This window comes from Lepidothrix coronata, unplaced genomic scaffold (genome assembly GCF_001604755.1).
Source record: "Lepidothrix coronata isolate B3197 unplaced genomic scaffold, Lepidothrix_coronata-1.0 Scaffold10, whole genome shotgun sequence".
Lineage (NCBI taxonomy): Eukaryota > Metazoa > Chordata > Aves > Passeriformes > Pipridae > Lepidothrix > Lepidothrix coronata.
This window is the reverse complement of record NW_016690190.1, coordinates 1,918,114-1,936,905: the sequence shown is the minus strand read 5'-3', so window position 1 is coordinate 1,936,905 and position 18,792 is coordinate 1,918,114. Positions and strand designations below refer to the sequence as shown.

At 37.8% G+C, this 18,792-nt stretch overlaps 1 protein-coding gene across 2 annotated transcripts; it reads right to left on the bottom strand.

Moving 5' to 3' along the window:
- Positions 1-1,918: 1,918 nt before the first annotated feature.
- Positions 1,919-17,028, bottom strand: CCDC53 (coiled-coil domain containing 53). 2 transcript variants are annotated; one of them, XM_017804904.1, is made up of 7 exons: positions 16,908-17,028; positions 15,259-15,357; positions 12,978-13,043; positions 12,073-12,201; positions 10,909-11,019; positions 6,987-7,051; positions 1,919-3,691 (listed from the first exon to the last, which is right to left on the bottom strand). In XM_017804904.1, the coding sequence occupies exons 1-7, from the start codon at positions 16,956-16,958 to the stop codon at positions 3,607-3,609; spliced, it is 606 nt and encodes a 201-aa protein (XP_017660393.1). In that variant the 5' UTR covers positions 16,959-17,028; the 3' UTR covers positions 1,919-3,606. The 2 variants fall into 2 exon arrangements, with proteins under 2 accessions (XP_017660393.1, XP_017660394.1); XM_017804905.1 differs by having other exon boundaries at positions 10,909-11,016.
- Between the last annotated feature and the right edge of the window lie 1,764 nt (positions 17,029-18,792).

Sequence of the window (18,792 nt, the reverse complement as noted above, 5' to 3'; positions counted from 1 at the left end):
CTTAGCAATGTTCTCTTTTTCCAAGTACAGGCTATAGCTTGTTATAATTTTTTTTTCACAGAATGTCAAACTATACACTTACTCACTGGTGTAAATAATACACACTGGAACGAAAAACGAGAGAGGAAGAGACTCAGCTTGGAAAAAGAACCATCAATTTTCTTTTCAAATGTAGCTGAACAGAAGAGTTGAGAGGGAACAGATTAATGATTACAAGTGCTAAACCAGGACTTCACTATAAAGTTATTATCATGTCCAGATGTTAGTTTTGCCTTTGACAGTTTTTTGAGGTTTCACTTACGTAAATGCAGATATACATCTAGTCTAAGGGCATCTACGTGCATTTAAAATGCCTGTAATGCCTTTAAGAAACTGACCTTCATGCATTCTGCACTCCTGTTCACCCTCAAAATGAGGAATATGGTGATGGGATAAAAAAGTTTGTTTAAACATTGAATATAGAATTTACTAATAGTACATAATTACTATTAACAGATGCATTCAACAGTTTTTCCAGCAACATACTGCAGTAGTTTTCATGCCTACAAATTGTAATAATGCCCCAGATGATGAGTTCAAATCCATGCAAAATTTGGGTTTATTAGATGTGTATTTACTGACATCTCTTAATGCATACTGCATCTTTTAAAAGTTCTTTGCTCTCAGAAGCTTTTAAAAATAAAAGTCTCTTAAAAAATGGACTTCTTCCCTTGAAAGTATTACGTATATCTGATTACTGTGCAGCCAAGTTGAAACACTCCCTCCATCTTCTATTCCAAAAGAGATGGCAAATAACAAGCAAGTTGGAATATTCTCTGCTTATAGTATTTAGCTTGTGGTTAAGGACTTTCCAACTTTCTGGGTTAGCACGATCTCACTAGAAAACTGCTGTAGATCAAGGAGGACTAGCACAGCTGACATAATTCAGTCTCAAACCAACCCTCCCACACTTAATAGCTCCTTGTGTCATCATGTGTCCTAAATTGAATTTGGCTACAACTTAAGAGTAAAGGGATGTGTTCAGCAGATGACACTGGCAGGAACAGAAGAGCCTAATGTGGTCAGAGGTTCTGAAGGTAGTGTAAGCACTATGGTTGCTGATACACTGAATGTAAAAAGGGAAGGTTTTATCTTTTTTTTTCCTCTGGTTCCTCACAATTTAGACATTTGGATTTTTTCTGTGCAGTGTGCCACCACTCAACTGGGAGGTAAGACAAAGTGGCAAGATTTTTCTTAAGGTTTCTGCAAATTACCAATGTTGCACTATTCCAAAGTAAAAATCTATCCGGAAAAAACCTGAAAGTCTTAAGCAGTTAAATTCACCATGCCTACTAATGAAATTGTTATTCTGTGACATATATAATTACCAATTAATTATCCCTTATTTAACAAGTGACTGTTGACTAGAGGCTCTCTTTTTCGTTCCTCATAAATGTACATCTGCAGTGATGTAAAAGATTTTTTTTTCCCGACTAAAATTCCTTTACACAAAAAGTTTCTTCAGAATGTTAAACAACTGAAGTTATACCTCCTTAAATGTCTTCTAGTAACCTTGTTTACTTCTTTAGAAAAACAATTAACCACTGTGTCTCAAGTCAACTCTTTAAACCATGCTACTTCCTTACATAGGTTCATATCAGTTTAAAAGTATCGAACATGCAGTCCTCATTAATTTCAGTCTTCCTTAAATTCGCTTGTTAGAATAGTGTTTATGGGATGATCAGTTCTCCTCTAGTCAGAGTGCCACCTTGGCTTAGGTTAAACTCCAAACCCCAATTTTCAACACTCTCTCCTTAGGGTAGCAGGTTGATGTAACTTCAGCAGGATTAGTTTCGGAGAAACATGAATTGCAGAGATTTCAGCAGAATTTTCACTATCTTGCTTAGAACAACATACAGGAACAAAATAGAATCAAAACTTTGGTTTACAAAGTATAGCTTTAATTATACAGACTGCTTAAATGAGGTTTTAAATATAGATTTTAGAAAGTCACCAGTGTTTCAATACATACTTTCTGAAATAACATTATCACATTTACTTTTGAAATACTTATTGCTAATATGTTAATATCTGTCGACTTTTACCAAGTGTTAACTATTGAATATTTTTGTTTAAGTGTTCAATAATTAATCCATCACTGAAATACCATCTCTAGACATTCTCTAGTGCATATATGCTTTTGTAGGGGTTCAGGCATTACTCTGATTTACAGGTTACGGAGAGCAAAAATATGTCTGCTAGACTCAGATGTGAGCCATGTTTAAGCTACAGAAAAAAAAAAGGCAACTAACCTGCTGAAGTGGCATAAGTAACTAAGAGAGAAGGTATTGACTCAGTCATAAGGCTAACAAACTTACATACTTAGCTTCAGTTTTAGTCTTTTCTTGGTCTCAGAAGAATGTAAAATACCAGAAAATTAATGATTGCCTGGCACACAGCATTCTGGTATAATCAAAATAATCTGGGGAATTCAAATAGATTGTGAAGAATTTAATGTGGAACAAATTATATTAAAGAAGATTCTTTAATGAAATGTCATTTTTGTCATGGTAATTTGGAGAGGAGTCTTCAGGGCCAGTCAGGCTTGAAGTGCATTTCTTTATATTGTTCCCCAATGCATACATCAAGAGGTGGCAAGGTAGTTTTATCATTATACAAACTGAATTTTACATTCTTTGCTGAAATTATCAGCAAAGGCACCAACTTGGAGGGGATTCCTCATCCTATGGAAACTGCTCATCCACAGCTTCTTTTGAATAAGCCCAACAGCAGCCAGAAAGAGGTTTCAACAGACCCACATGACAGTGCACAAGTAGCGAGAATTCGGTATTCTATTAATAATCACCCAGTCCCTTGCTTTTGTCACAGTATCACCTTCAAACCAATCTTGAAATGTTTGTAGCTTTCTACAACACTGCAAGCTGAATTCGATACGTAACTCTTCTACAAAGTAGGAGTTTCTTTATCAACTTTGTACAGATTCTACGGTGGCATCGAATAGCAGGATATGCTTTGAAAATAGATTCAAATTGGGGTTTAATATTTTTTCACTTGTATGTTAGTTTCTCTCAAAACAGAGTATCACTGATTTGCAATCACTATAAGATAGCTGACTTACATGTAATTCTTGTCATGTCACTGCAGATATAGTATATTGGGAAAAAAGTACAATTCATCAATGAAACAATTTCATTTTCAAAAGTTACTTTACCTGTAAGTTATGAGACAGAAAGAAGGTAACTTAGGTTAAATGTTTTACAAAGAAAATCTAAAAGTGATCAGAATGCAGTTTTAGAGACTTGGAGGTTTAGAGTTGTGGAATTCTTTGAGTTCTATGAAGTAATTTCTGAAGAATCAGAAATGAATCTGAAATGATGCAGCATCAAAACTGCAAGGATCTCATGAATCATTTTAATAGTGGAAAGGTTCAGGGTGAAACATGCTGCCTGTTCAAACTTTCTGGAAGAGAACGCAGAGCATCTTAGTTCTTAAAAACACTGTTGGATAAATCACGTCACCCATGTGACCCACGCAAAACCATTGTCTGCTAAAGCTCCAAACACATGAGCACTTAACAGGGGTTTCCAAAGGCTGAAATCAGTCTCTTCAGTCACTAAATGAAGATTCACTATCAGAACTGTCTTCTGCTTTGCCATCATCTCCCCAAGCAGGCACAGGGGCATCTGGGGTCCTGCAGGCAACAAAAACATTCTATGTTGCAAATCCAGCTGAGAACACAAGCAACCTAGCATTAAAGCTAATGTGCTTTCACTACAACTGCATACACTTTATTTCCACAACATTTAACACATTAACTGTTTATGGTTCACAAACTCACACCTTAGTGGTATTGCTTCACCTACACCTGAAAGATAAACACTAGAAACTGTAACTCACTGGACATCAAAACTTTGCAGACATCAGTCTGAATGCACACCTTTGAGGTCGTTTGAAGTAATGACAGATCACTAAGAAGTGGCAAACACTTGTAGAAAGAGTTGAAAGCAGGCAGTAATGATTAATTCAATTTTTTTCAATCTTCAGAGGTTCTAGGGCTGAAAGGAACATTCTGTACACCACTGAGCAGTGTAAATAGTACATGAAAAAATAAGACAGGAAATGAACAATATTGTATCCAACTAAAACTGCAGGGATAATTTAGAGAAGCAAAAAAAGAATTACTCACAGTGGAATTTGGCTAGAACATTGGGTTAAATTTGACATGCAAGAACAGCCATGGGATTTTTATGGACTACAAATGATCAAACCTCTTGTATTTAGTTTTAAAGGGAATATTTAAAAGGGATCTTAATATCATGGCAAAACATTTGCTTGGGGAATCTATTGGAGATGGAGGGGAGAGAAGCAAGCCATCTAAAGAGTAACTAACACTACTGCCTGAAGATGCTGGCTCTCTGGAGTCTCCCTTCTAAGTATGTAATGAGTTTGACATACAAGCAAGACTGAGCCTGATGAATTCTGAAAACAAGGTAGAATATATGCAAATAATTATACTTGGGAAAGAATGATATTCAGAGGAACCAGCTTCCTGCATGACAGTTAACATCTCTTGGATAAAATATTGCATTTTAAACTGAGCTGATAATTATATTTTTCATCCTGTTCTTATTTATCTTGGGGGTTCAGAATTTCTTTTCCAACTTTAGTTCTGTTTATTATAATTTGTCTGTTGTGAATCCCTAAGGTACCTTCAAAGTGTTTCTAAACACTTTGGGTGCAAAGATGAGAAGTGTATTAAAGAACTGTAGAAGAGCCTTCTCCCTCTCCCCTGCACACCTCTAAAACAAATTAAGAAAGCATTTGCTTTCTCATGCAAATACCACTTCACAATATTATTCCTTGTTGCCCTGGTAATGACAAAACAGAAGAGCTGTGCAAAGACATGTGATCTGGAGAGAACAGTGCAAAACTCTCATCTAATAAGAAGAGGAAGATGGCACTGAATTCCTTTAGTTTGTGAGAGGTGGATAAACTCTTCTGGAGTTGAAGGCAGGCAAGAGAGGAAGGGTAAGAAACAGAAGTTAAAAATAAATAAATTGGGAGCTTGACAGAATAGGCAGTTACCAAATGCTGTAAAAAGCTGCGAAAGGAGCAATAACAGAAGTGGAACAGCCAAAAGAAAAGAGTAGAAACAACTCCATATTATTAGAATTAGCATATCTACAGCCACAAAACCCATGCTCAGTCACTGGCAAGTAGATGGGAGAGTGTGCAATAAGTGAGTGAGCCCACAGCAATATGCACATTTTCCTAATTTTCTTTGAGACTGAGTGACTAGGCCTAAGGAACCTGAAGACCCAAGAATTGTGGTGTGAATGGCAAGATACACGTAAAAAAAGAACTCTATAATACTGAGACAAGAAAGCAAGAAAATTGAAAGAATGGTTACCCTCGATGCCTTAAAATATTCTGCATTATACACCTTGCCAAATAATTAGCTTGCTTTAATCAGTCTTCAAACCCATAACATTTTAAAGAAAATCTGACTAAGCATTATTATTGCACAGAATCTTTGAAGATGGATTTTGGGACCAAACCCCAAACATATTCTGCAAGCCTCAATATACAGTAATAATGTTTCTGTCTTAACCCAAACCAGAAAACTCGAAAGCAGATACTTTTTTAAAAAACAGCTTTTGAAATATTAACCTTTTATTAATCTACTATAAAAATCCACCCAAACACGAAGAAACAGCAGCAATTACGGAAAGGTATGGACTTGAAGTGCCGAGTAAAAAATATAACACATTTAATACACATATAGAAAAACCATGTTTGATAATCCTCAGACTTGCACAGGGTCTTACTTCTGCTCTTCTTCCTATTTCTCATTCAATCAGTAAAAAATATCAACTGAGGAATAACTATTTTAGGTTTATTTAGACACTGGGAAGTAGCTGGGAGATAAACTGACTGAGCACGTGATGATACTTCAGGTTTATTTTATTAAACAAGTTGCTAGTTTCAGAATAAGCCTTTACAAAATGTAAAAAGACTTCACTGGAAAGGAAACATGGACTTTCTAATACACTGACAGTTTCTGAAGAGGATGTAAAAGTGCTTCAAACCGTTTGGTGGCTATAATGTAAGAATGACAGTTAATACTTTCATCTATTTAACAAATTCTGTGAAATATTACAGTAAAGCTAAATTAAATGTCAAATGTAAAATAATCCTAAAATTAATGTTTATGGCCACCATGACAAGTAGCTTTGAAAATTAGTATCTATTCTTAGTAGTCTTCACATCAGGTCAACTCAGTCAACAGCCAAAATTTCAAACTGCTGACTTCAATTTACACTGACAATGCTGAAATCAAATTGTACACTCCATCTACTGAGGGAATCTGGAAACAACCCTGCTGTCCCTCATGCATTCGGTAAAATAAAACTGAGTTTGTTCCTATTAGTCTACAGTTTTGACAGTTTGTTATTGAAGCGTTGAAAGAAAACATCTGGGAAAAACCTCACACCCTAAACAGTGCAGTGAAAATGGCTACTGACATTTTATTTGATTTCTCATTGCTAAGTGCATGTTGGGAAATGCTATGCTGTCATTGCTATATCCTTCTCCTTGAATCTCACCACCTCTGCTTGGCTTGGAAGAAATGCTTTCATATTCTCTTAAGCCTGGATGGTAAAGTCCTGCAGCTTGCTGTCGGGAGGGTACAGTACTGACCCATGTACATTCTAGTCTCTGTATTTCCTGGGACATGCCTTGGACTAGACAATGCTGAAAAGATAGCTCATACTTGAGATTACATCCCTTCTCCTTTGATAATGATGGGCCTCTTCAGGCCTGTAAAATGCTAAAAAAACCTTTCATGGAAGACTTCAAAACCTGTTTTAATGCTGATAACTTAGACTCATAACATCTTGAACAAGCTTTTCTAAGCACACTTTTTTTTCAAAGTTTTTTAAACACATGTTGCACACCAGACCTACACAAAGGTACAAATTACTTACTCGAGAAGATCTGGATTTAGTCCCTCAGAAATCATTTTGTTTCGTATTGCCATTACAGGAACACCCTGTGTAGCAGGAGGAAGAATAACATGAAACTGCTGGACACAAACTGGTGAACTAAATTACACAGGTTCATTTAAGCCACACTTTCATACAAATTTATGCAGGTCACTTGTCAAACGAGCATGGAATGATAATCTTAGTTGCTATCAGTATGAATCTAGAAGCAAGGAATGATTAAGATTAAAGGCCCTTTTAATCCATTTTATATTTATGGCAAAACATCTAGAGAAAGTCGCAGAGAGAGAATCAAGACTGGATACACATATTTGTATATCATGCAGACAAAACCAGGAAGGTGAAGTTATCTTTATGGATAAAAATGTGGAGAAAGCACAAAGTAGCACAAAGACATCACAGGACAGCTGTGCTAGGAAGATAAAGAAGACTTGGACATGCTGAAGGTATACCCAAGAGAGAAAGGAAAACCAGGACAGTGCATCTGCTACCACTCCAGAAGGATACAGTGCTAAAAACTGGAAAAGTCTAAAAAGCATGCAGAAAAAGGCAAGCAGGACATGAGAACAGAAGCACAATTTAAAAATGACTTGTCTGAATACAAATGCTTGTGCAGTCAGGCTTAAATTTTCTATGACTTGGGGACAGATTTCAGCCAACCATGTACATGTTAAAAAAATTCCTTCCTTTCACTGCAAGTCATTCCACAGCTTCTGCACTTTATTTTATTCATCAACACCTAAACATCCCCTCATCTTGGATCACATACCCAAGACCCACTTTATCTTATGAGAGATACATTCCAACAAACTGCTCCTATGTTTCCACTAAAGCCGCTCAAAGGCAACTTGTTGCTTTGCCATCTCCTGTTGGAAACCATCAGAAATACCATCTGGATCACTCCATGCCAATATAGGATATGGTGGGGGGGTGGGCAGCTGGGGTGGAAAAGAAGGATACAATTTCTGATTTGAAAGGGACAAAGCTACAGCTCTTCTAGCAAACGCAGGAGAGGCCTCACAAGCCAAATGAAAAGTAGTGTAGGACTCTTTTTGCATAGAAGAATTATCTTTTGTCCAAAAGTAAGTAAAATAGTGATAAAATAAAGAGCAGCCAGAGAAATATGTGGTGCTCTTGACTAGCTAACGTGGCAAAGTGTGTACTAAGGTAGCTGCTTACTGTGTTTTGCTCGTGCAGTTTCACAGTAAGAATCACAATCAAGACTCGTGCATGAACGTTCTGGAATAGCACACAGACAGGTACATAGTATCAGCAATCTATCAGGCACATCAGCAAAAATGTCACTCAAATAGTTGAATGGTAATAGCCTGAAATAAAGAACTTCTCAGGATTTCACAACTAGTGTACAATACGGAGGTAAATATTTTGAATATTCACTTGAATATTTCATGATAGCTTAAAAATTCACTTATTATAGAATAGGCATGGACAGCACGGATTGTGTGTCTATAAACCATCTTGTACTAATGCTTTTTAAAACAAAAATGAAATTGAGTCAGATCAGGCAAAGCAAAATTCATATTTGCTTTCAGTCAAAGGGAACTTTGTACAGGAACTTCGGAGAATAGGTTGTTCTTATGTTGACACTTGGAGCAGTGCTTTATTCCAACATTGTGAGCATCAAAATCTGCAAGAAGAAAACCTCTCAGTACCTTTATATATCACGGATTTACAAAACTAATCAAAGTTTAATCAAAATACCCTTTAACAGTGGACTTCTTTCCCCGAAGGAAAACAATGAAGATTGTACTTATATCTGTTTATAATACAATCAAGTCATTACAATTAATTTATCCTTCATGGTCTCATAAGTCTTAATCTGGAAAAATATTTTAATACTAATATTCTAATACTGCTAAATCTTACTAAAATGAAACAGAAACCTATTCTAAATCTAAAGATTAACTACACTGAGCATACAGGTCCACTGAAACGGCACATTTGTACTTTTCTAACCTACAAGCCAGTACTAAATTTCCATTGCATTTGTCTTGTTTAGTTAAGATTTGAAGTAATCCAAGTCACTGCATACTCAACAGCGCACCCCAGCCCCACTCCCAGACAGATCCTGCAGATCAGGAAGTGTGCATGTCCTGGAGAAGCCACAGTGCAAGCAGCAATCTTGTTGTAATATGGGTTTTAGTTTTCCATAGCGCACAAAGAGACCACGTCCCATCAGTGCTGGCAACTCCTGAAGATCGGTGCACTCTCCATGTTTGGTTTTTATTTCAGTCCTTTAAAGCAAGGACTAACCTATTAACAGGCCAGTCAGAGTCCTGGCATCTATACAGCCATTTCTGGTGTTTGGAATCAGGTCAGACTATTTGTACGTTAAACATGAAGTTTATCTCAAATCGCAGACTGCTCCTGTCCCACTGGCAATAGAAGCATTCTGAACATTTGTTTTAGCAAATACGATACTGCTTTTTAAAGATTTGTTTGAATATTGTTGCTGTATATTTTAAAAAGTAAGAATTTAGTATGTTCAACTGCATTCCATCAAAATGAGTTTGTTACTATTTCACAGGAGAACTACCTTAAGTGTAGAACGGTGCTAATTCTTATACACTACAAATATAGCGAGCAATAAATAAATCATCAGTTCAAAAAAATCTTCAGCTAGAAACTTAATTTGGGCAAATAAATGACACCAACTGAAATACTTGACTGGAGGAGAAGACAAGTTTGGCAAATACAAAAACACACATTAAATTGTAGTATGTTAGTTTGACTTTCCTACCACACTGTTTACAACTGGCACAGGAGTCACCAGGAACTGCCAGTACAAAGGAGAAATATGGAAAGTGAGATCTCACTCCTCTAACAGTCACAAAAAATTCAAAGTAATTAGACCATCCAGCACTTTCACATTGACTTTGAAGTCTGGCATTAAATCAATACACTAACACAGTGTTCAACTCTGCTACTATCCCACTGCTAAATTTTCCAAATGGTTTGTAACAAGCTACCCATAAAGTGCCAATTTGTGATTCAAGTGAAAAACAAGGTCTGGAACATCATCCAAAAGACCAAGCACACCAATTGTAATAATTTCTCTGAAGAATGAGTGAAATTGAGAAGTTAGTTTTAACATTTTAGTAATACTATGACATAGTCATACTTTCCAGAATTATAATACGTATCATAGAGGAAATTTTCCACTGACAGATTGAAAATAAAGACAGGTTATTTTCTTTGTTTCCAATCTCATTTTTAATTTCGTGGATGTGAAAAAAAGAGCTCTTAAAAATGTCATGAATAGTCTCCCATTCATCCTTTCATTCCTTCATTAGCTTTCACACGTGTAAATATTGAGATTACATTCATTTCTTTCCTATTTATCTGTAGAACAGAACACAGATAAAGAGGTTAACAAAACCTGCATCGTGAATAACAGGAAACTGAAGTGGAACCACATAGTGAAGCAATCATTGTATCTCTATTTTAGTCTCTACAAAAACATGAAGTACTCCTGTTCTGGATTATACTAGCAAAGCTGTATTTTGTACCCTACAGCAAAACCAAACTGTAATCATGTCTGTATGTAGGGAATGACTCCAATTCTGCCAGAATAACTACACTTTCAGTGGCATCTTCTGTGACTCCAGCTAATATCACTTTGCATTACACACTTCACACCTTCAGTTCACAAGTATATCAGCAGAATTTCATAGAAAGATCTTGCCAGGAGCTGTCTGAGGGAATGTATGACATTAACTCATTTATTAGAGAAGATGTGCTAGAAATATTGTGATGTTATCCTAGCTTAAAGATTACTGCTGCAATATATGTTTTCAGACATTAAATGTTCACTTACAGCTGTGTGTGACATTCCACCTAAAAATAAAAGAGCAGCCAAAGAATGACATGAGAACTGACTTACCACTTGTACCATTTTGAGATATCTGGCATATCTTGGATCCTTGGCCACAGTTGTGACATTTTCTGTAACTACCTCCGTTTTCTGTAACCCTTCTTCCTGTACACTGTTCTGCTGTATACGAAGAAGACAACCTTTAATGGGTAGGTTGTACAGACCAGGTGCATGAAGAGATTTCAATCCATGAAATTTGATATTTAAAGTAAAGTGCAACTCTTCTTCATCACGATTACAAGTTATACATGAAAAATCAAAAAGCCTCTAATAGCCCTGTTAAATCGTACTTTGTGAATAACACAGCACTACATCTAAATGTTCCTTTCATAAAAAAATACTTTTAAGGATTATATCTACAAATCTCCTTCAGTAGTCCAATGCATTTTTTCCCTCAAAATATTTATTTGATCCCCTAACAAATGTTTCATACAGATCATGTAACTTTTAAACTATAGCTTTTAGTATAAATCATTATCTAAAGGATAACGTAATTAAATCAAAGAATCCTTGAAAGTATTTAATTTAAATAAAATGAAAAATGACAAGAAGTTCTACTACTATTTAAACGAACACAGAAAACTGTATTTTTACTATAAAACTGACCATTTGAAAGCAGCACTGGAAATCTCCTTTCAGAAATATCTGAACTTTATATACTTTATATACTTTAATATCTGGGAGGAGGAACATTTTAAAGAAAACAAAATAATGGTGAGTCATTTTCTAACATGGCTGAAACACACAGTGCTGTCCATTCTGTCTCCCATGCTGCTGCCTGCAAATCAGAGTTATAATCTCTGACAGGCAGGCAAAAGCAGCAGAGTACTCCTGCTACTGCTGCTCCACAGCAACTTCCACCAACTAAGAGAATGAGCAGAGATTGAAGATTCCCTGAGAAGAAACCGTAAGGGGAAACTGGGAAAAGAAGTCCATCTACAAATGGGCCAAAAAGCCTCCCTTAGTTAAGTGGTGATTGCAGGATTTAAGTCTGGGTTAAAAACCCAACTATCCATACACATAAAACCCCCAAAACAACACAAAATTAATTGCAGAGATAGGATCTTAATGTTGATTGCTTGTAATAAGTTGGCATTTTCTGTACATAGAGAATAATATACAGAATATATTATAGACTGTATATAGAATATATAGCTGTGCTTCATTACTTACTCCAGATTGAGGTGATACAGCTGTCTGTTGATCTGTAGTAGATTGTGCCACAGGACCATTTGTAACACTATTTGTATTTGCACTGGACACTTCAAATTTGACATCTTCTAGGCCAGGAATAGAGGACAACTGAATGCATAAAACACCATCAAATAAGCAATGAGCACATCAGAAGTCTACATGTACAATAAAACCTGCAGCATGCTGCTTACCATATATTGCTCAGCTAGGCTTTACATTAGTAAAACTGTAGCTCTTTATCACTAGTTTTGGTATTTTGATTGGGGAAAAACCCCCAAAAATCTTTCTGTTCAGGTGGCTTCCACAACAGAAAGTCCAAAACAGTCCATTGGAGCTGTCAGAGTTAATACAGGGTCACAGCACAGGAAAGGCTTCCACACCTTCCCAGAATTTTGCTGCTGCACTTACCAACCACACAAGACCATGCCATCTCTGCTACTTCTACAGTGAAAGAAATCATGACAAGAACAGCTCTATCACCTAACAGATGGATGACTGGTTACAAATTTTTCAATTTTCTACATATTTCACTCTTTTTTAAGGGAATGCTGAGTGGGTATTAAACACACTGCATATTTATTTGAAGAAAATTCTATTTAACACGATTATGAAGAATTCTGCAAAAATCATCAATACTGATAATTCATAAATATTTTGATATAAATAAGCGTTATTAAGCACTGTTTGCACTATTACACTATTTTTTTCACAAAGATCTTAATGAACAGCTTCAAAATGTCCCACCCCTGCTCCCTGCTTCCGTATTAGCTCCTTCAAATCATTTTGAAAACATATTTGCTCAATTCAGGCTATGAAAAGGAAGCTAGTTTATGTAATCTAGGAGGCTGTCGCTGCTAGAAGACAAAGTCTATGTACGTACAAACCTTTGCATCCAGAATATTGAGTGTTGTTTCGATCTGTTGAATACGGAGAGAGAGTGCTGACAATTTCTACAACAGGAAACAGTCAGGATGTGAAAACACTTCCCTAGGCAATTGTACATATAAAACAGTTTGTATCTAGATAAAAAAAATCACTGTTGTCTTCTACCTGTTGGAGGCAGAGTGTAAATGAGATCATCACATTATTCCTAAATGAAGCAATGACAACTCTTCTTAGCACAGTAGCTACAGTGGTTCAGATTTTAAATAATTTTACTCTGCAGTTAGTTTTCCCAAATAATGACTGACAGAAATGAAGACAGACTATGTACAAAAGAAAGCCAAAGTAAATAGGGTATTCCTTTGGGGAACTGGAGACTAATGGTACATATACTGTACTCTCACAGTTATCAAAAGATCTTTCTTCAAAGCTTTTTCCAAATGTGGAAGATGAAAAGATGTGATGTGTGCATATGTAACAGAGCAAATACAAAGAGAAAATCTGATAAATACAGCAGATAATTCAAACTCTGTACAGTCCAAATTCACAATGAATCAGAACTAACCAGACACTTTATATGCTCCAAGTGCACCTCAATCAAATTTCGACACTTTTTTAAATACAACTCAAGTTTTTCTAAATTACTCTATAAGAACTGTCAGTCTTTTAACTAATCATTACCATACTCTACTAGACCTGTCCAAGAGAAGTTGGCTAGCACCCTGGCTGGCAGATATGTACCACTCTGACAGCTTTCTGGCATGTTGGCAAGATTCTGCCTGGCTCTGAGGCAGAACTTTAACACCCTAAGAAAAAGACAGTTCTGCCAATATGCTAGAAAAAGTAGAAAGAGACTGACAGGAGTTAGTCTTTTTGGATAGTGCACTGACTTGTTTACAGATGGTCCTTTGTTCATGAAGAGGAGTTAGTTCCTATTGGAAGGAACTATGTGCCCTACATGTAGCTGGGTAAGGGGAAGGAAAGATGTGCAGAAGGCAATTATGTAACTTTATGGGTCTATTTGACTAGACAAGAGCCAAGAAATTTAGAGTTAAGGATGGTGTCAGCCCTAATTTTGAATTTCTTGGCTTCTGCTGACTTACACCATGACCTTTCACATTAAAAACACTTCGGTACTTCACAGACACAAAAAACTTTTCAAGGAGTTTATAAAGCAATTATTTAGTCTCTTTAGGTTAGCTAATAACTGTTTTATTAGGTGGACTTCACAGCCCTGCTCCATGCTCAAAGTGGCTTTAAATATCTGTGTTCTGATTTCCAGAGTGCCTATGTAAAAGGCAATATTGAGATTGTGTGACAACGGAGTTTTGGACAAACGACAACAGCATCATCAGGCGGTTACACTGTCCCACGTACCAAATTACAAGGAGTTTAAAAATCTAGGAAAAATTACTTTTTCTCCTCTGAAGCACCATATATTGATGCGGTAGCCAAATTTTATACTTGTCACGGGTCTGGCTCTAAACTTTACTAACAAGTAACAGAATTTCTCAGATTACACGGCTCAGTCTAATTGGAGTTGACTGCTGCCCTAGCCCAGCTGGCTAGGGCTGTATAGAAGTCTTTGTTGAATAAACTAATGAACAGTTACAAAAAAACCACTAAAGACAAAAAAGCCACATTAGAAAACACCCTTTCTACAAGGGAGGAAGCACTCTTGTCCTGTTCAGTGGACAATACTAGTCTTGTTGGTCTGGCATATTTCCACTGAATCTAAAGTCACCACAAAAATTTATTAGCCCTAAATATTTTTATTTTTCTCTTTTTTTTTAAAGGAAACTGAAGTTAAGGGCTTCAAGTTCTATACTAACCAGTTACCAAAAACATAACTTTTTTCTACATCAAAATTATTTACATTCAGAGCTCAGAGTATCACCCTTTTTAATTAAAGGTGGTAAAATCTGAAAGTAAGTTCTGATGCACCATAGGTATATGGCATCCTTCTTCTACAACAAGTCAATAGATACAGATGAAGTTGCTCAGAACAAATTCCATGTATCAAAAAGTTCAAAGACTGTGCCAAATGCAAAAGTTTAAGAAAACAGGATTGAATGTGGCATAATCAACAGTTCAAGTGGATTCCTTGGGGGAAAAAATCTGTCTTAAGCACTTACTCAAGAGAAACCTTGAATAGAAAGCAGACTAATTTTTTTTGTTGTAAGCTACCAGTGTTACTGCATCAAAAAAATTTAAATGAAGGGTTCTCATTTCTAGAATTTTTTTAATTGTAAAAACTGACAGCTGGGAAAATAATAAACATACCTCTTCACAAACAGTAGAAAAGCGGTTCAGAAACTGCACTGTATGAACCACAAACTGGTTTAGAAACGCTACAGTTCTTTTCTGCTGAATAGCAGGAACCTGCATCAAAAAATGTGAGAAAATTAGGTTACACAGCTATTTCAATTTTCAGATTTGGATTCAAATATCTGTTAAAAAATGCCGATGCTTTAGAAGAAATTATTTTGGAAATATGTTTTAAGTGTGCTTGCTATAAGTGCCTGCATATACAAATCCTTTTTTAAGACACAGATACATATATATGCATTCATACAAATCCTTGCCACTAAAAATCTACTAACATGACAGTTGAGAATTTGCAGGATACATAGAAAAGGCAACAGACCTACATAAATGAAGGACTGTTATCTTGTTTAGGAAAACGGCTTTAGATGAAATTGTGAAATTTCCTGAAAATCTGTGTTAATGTTTCTTAAAATCGGTGAGGAAATTACAATCTTTCCTTTTGAATTTTAAGAAGGAAAAGCAAACTTGGTCATCCATATTAATATTCAGATGCAACCAACAGCATCACCAAAAATAAAGTGTAGTGATGTCGCTGTCTCAGTATTTAGTGGCTACCCATACTGTTTCTTACTTGCAAGCCCAGACTACCCTAAAATTACCAAAAATTATCTTCCAAGTGAGATCCGATACTCACATACTTTTCAGACTAAAAGGTAGAATCTTAAGTTTGTCAAAAAAAGGTCTGGTGCCCCTAATGTAACAGACAACTGGCATTTTTATTTAAATTATTACAGAAGACTGGAATCAGGAACTTTCACACAAAAGTTTATATATAAAATTACAGTGCCTCAGGATTAATTACCATGGACAATTGTTTTAAGTCTTAACTTTCAGAGAGAAAATTTGCCTATGAAATTGTCATTGGCTGAAGTGAAAGATTTACAAGGAAAAATATTTGCAGCCAAGCTTCAGCTGCACTGAGCATCAGTTTGTGAACAGAGTGAACTATATACACTACACTGTGACAATCTTAAAACATCCTGATTTTTTTCTGACACTTTTGTTGCTACTATCTCAAGTCTTCAGCCTGTGCACCTGTATAGCAGGGTTTGCTCAAGTTCAGTTCTGTGGTTCCAAAACTAGTCAAACAGTGCTTACGACCTCAGCAGAAATCTGTGGGGTGGCACAGAGGATGGAAGGACCATTTGGGCAACTGAACTGTCCAGTCTTTATGCTCAGTATTTGGGAAACAAAGCTTTTTTTTTTTTTTTCTAAAAGTTTTTGCATCTGTAAAAGACATGAATAATCAGCTTTGCACGGGATTTGCCTCACAGATAGACGACTGAAACGCCTTAGTCTTTAAACATAACGCTACCGCAGACTTTGCGGCAAAACCCACTGGAAAAGGTGAACCCTGGAGACGCGGCTGAGGACAAGAGCCCGCTTGTTCCCGCTTGTCCCCTCTGCGGGAACTCGGCCGGCGGTGCCAGGGCGGCCCCGGCCCCTCATCCCACAGGGAGCTCCCCTCGCCCGCGGTCCCGGCCCGGGCAGAGGGACCAGGCGGGGACACGGGGCTCGCCCAGCACCAGGGCCAGCGCAGCCGCCGCCGCCGCCGGCGGAGGAGGCGCGACAGCTCCGCACCCCCGGGCCACAGCAGCCCGTACCTTGGTGAGGTCAATGCCGGAGCCCACGATGGGCAGCCCGTCCTCGTCCATCCCCGCGGGGCCGGGGCCGGGGGCGGCCCCGCACCCGCAGCAGCTCCGCGCACCCCGGAACCCCCTCGGCCCGGAAACAAAACCTGCACTCGGCGGGGCGGGGCCGCGCCCGCTCCCGGCGCGGCTCCTCCTGGGAAGCGCAGTTCCTCCTGGGAAGTGCAGTCCCGGGCAGGAGCCGCCGTGGCCCAGCTGCTCGTTAAGTATTAACGCGCTGCTTTTCCCCGAGTTTGTGTGGTGTCAGTGGTCCCAGCCGCTGGCATGGTCCTGAGGATCCCACTGACTCACAGCACTCCGCAGCCTCAGGACGTAGCCCTGGATAATGCTGTTTGGAGAGATAAAGTGTCATCCCCTGCGGTCAAAGGTCAAGGAAAGTATGAGAAAAGCCAGTGAAGAAACTGCATCTGTGCTGTATGCATTATTTGGGTGGGGAGGGGCCTCGCTTTGAATGTGGGGGATAAAAATAAGGAGAACTGAATGACCTTGTGTTTTTCTGAACAGGACAACACATGGCTGCAATAGTGTTATAAATGATTTCTGTACCTTAATGCTTATAGAAAAGGAAAAAAGGCACAGGTAAGCATAAGCATGGCCTATCTACAACGTTTTTGTTTTGTTCAGCAGTACCTGTCACTGGTTTCAGCTCATCCTCATGCTCAGGGAGTAGGTAGGTCTGCCCTTTCAGCCAAGGAACCTCAGAGGTACGAGGCTCCAAGGAAATGGGGACTAGACCACAGGTTTTAAGGTGTTCCTCTGGAAAAATTCCCTAACTGTAAAATAACCAACCTCTTCTTTTTTTTTTTTTTTTTTTTTTAATTTTAGAGTGGTTGCTTGTATTCTTTTTCTTTACAACAGTTTCAAAGGACTGTGCCATTTAGAAGTGGGGTCCCAATACGAAGATGGGCTGAACCCCTCCAGTGCACTGCATCATCAGGAAGGGTTTCTCGCCTCTCTCTCCTCCCTCACTAATGGCTACACGTGCCCATTTCACCATTTGTCTGTTATAGCACACAGTGATCCTTCCCTTAAGGTGGTTCCAATCACCATCTTGGTGGAGAACTAGTGTTAGAGGGTCTGTTTTCTGCTTGGTTCATTAATCAAATCAGCCAAAGTGTTTGTTGAACACCAGAGTCTGGTGAGCAGGGTTACAGAGTAAGACCTAGTTGGTTTTGGTAGGAAAAGTACTGATAACTCTGCTACCTCATGCAACTTCATCCGTGACATTTCAGCAGAAAGGCAACAGAAGTACTTCTTTGTTGGGACACACATCTGAGTTTTTGTGTTGTGCTTGATTGAGCTCTACTGGCTGAAATTGATAGGTACAGTGAAAGCTTAGGAACAGGACCTGAACTCCTGGTACTGCCAATTTGTCTGCCATCTATGCTAATAAAATTTTGAATGTGATGTCTACAGTTCTACACAGTTACATACAACAGATTGGGAGCTGAATAGAAAGTATACTTAACCCCATCTTGTATATTAAATAATTTCTGCATCTTCTACAGGTCTTCTATGACCTAAGACATCTATTCTCTGGGACGGCCAGACAACTGATTGGGATCAAAACCATTAAAGAGCAAGTCATTAGAAATCTGAGGACATGTTGCCTCTATGGAGAATCAGGACTGGCAACTGCATACAGAACATGCATCTACCCCACCCCCCCACCCCAAGCTGATTAACTGCGAATAAAAGATGAGAAATGACCTTTAAATCCCCAGAGATGTGGCTCCAGACAGAACATTACACACACTTGCATCTGTAAGTAAAACCAACTCAAACAGTATATGGAAGTAGTATTTACTGGGTTATTCCATGAAAACAGTCATTGACTTTC

Coding starts and splice junctions, on each gene's coding strand:
- CCDC53 (XM_017804904.1), bottom strand. CDS start 16,958: ATGGACGAGGACGGGCTGCCCATCGTGGGCTCCGGCATTGACCTCACC. Junction 13,044..15,258: donor TTTCTACTGTTTGTGAAGAG/GTATGTTTATTA, acceptor TTCCTGTTGTAG/AAATTGTCAGCACTCTCTCT. Junction 12,202..12,977: donor TCAATATTCTGGATGCAAAG/GTTTGTACGTAC, acceptor TTATGCATTCAG/TTGTCCTCTATTCCTGGCCT.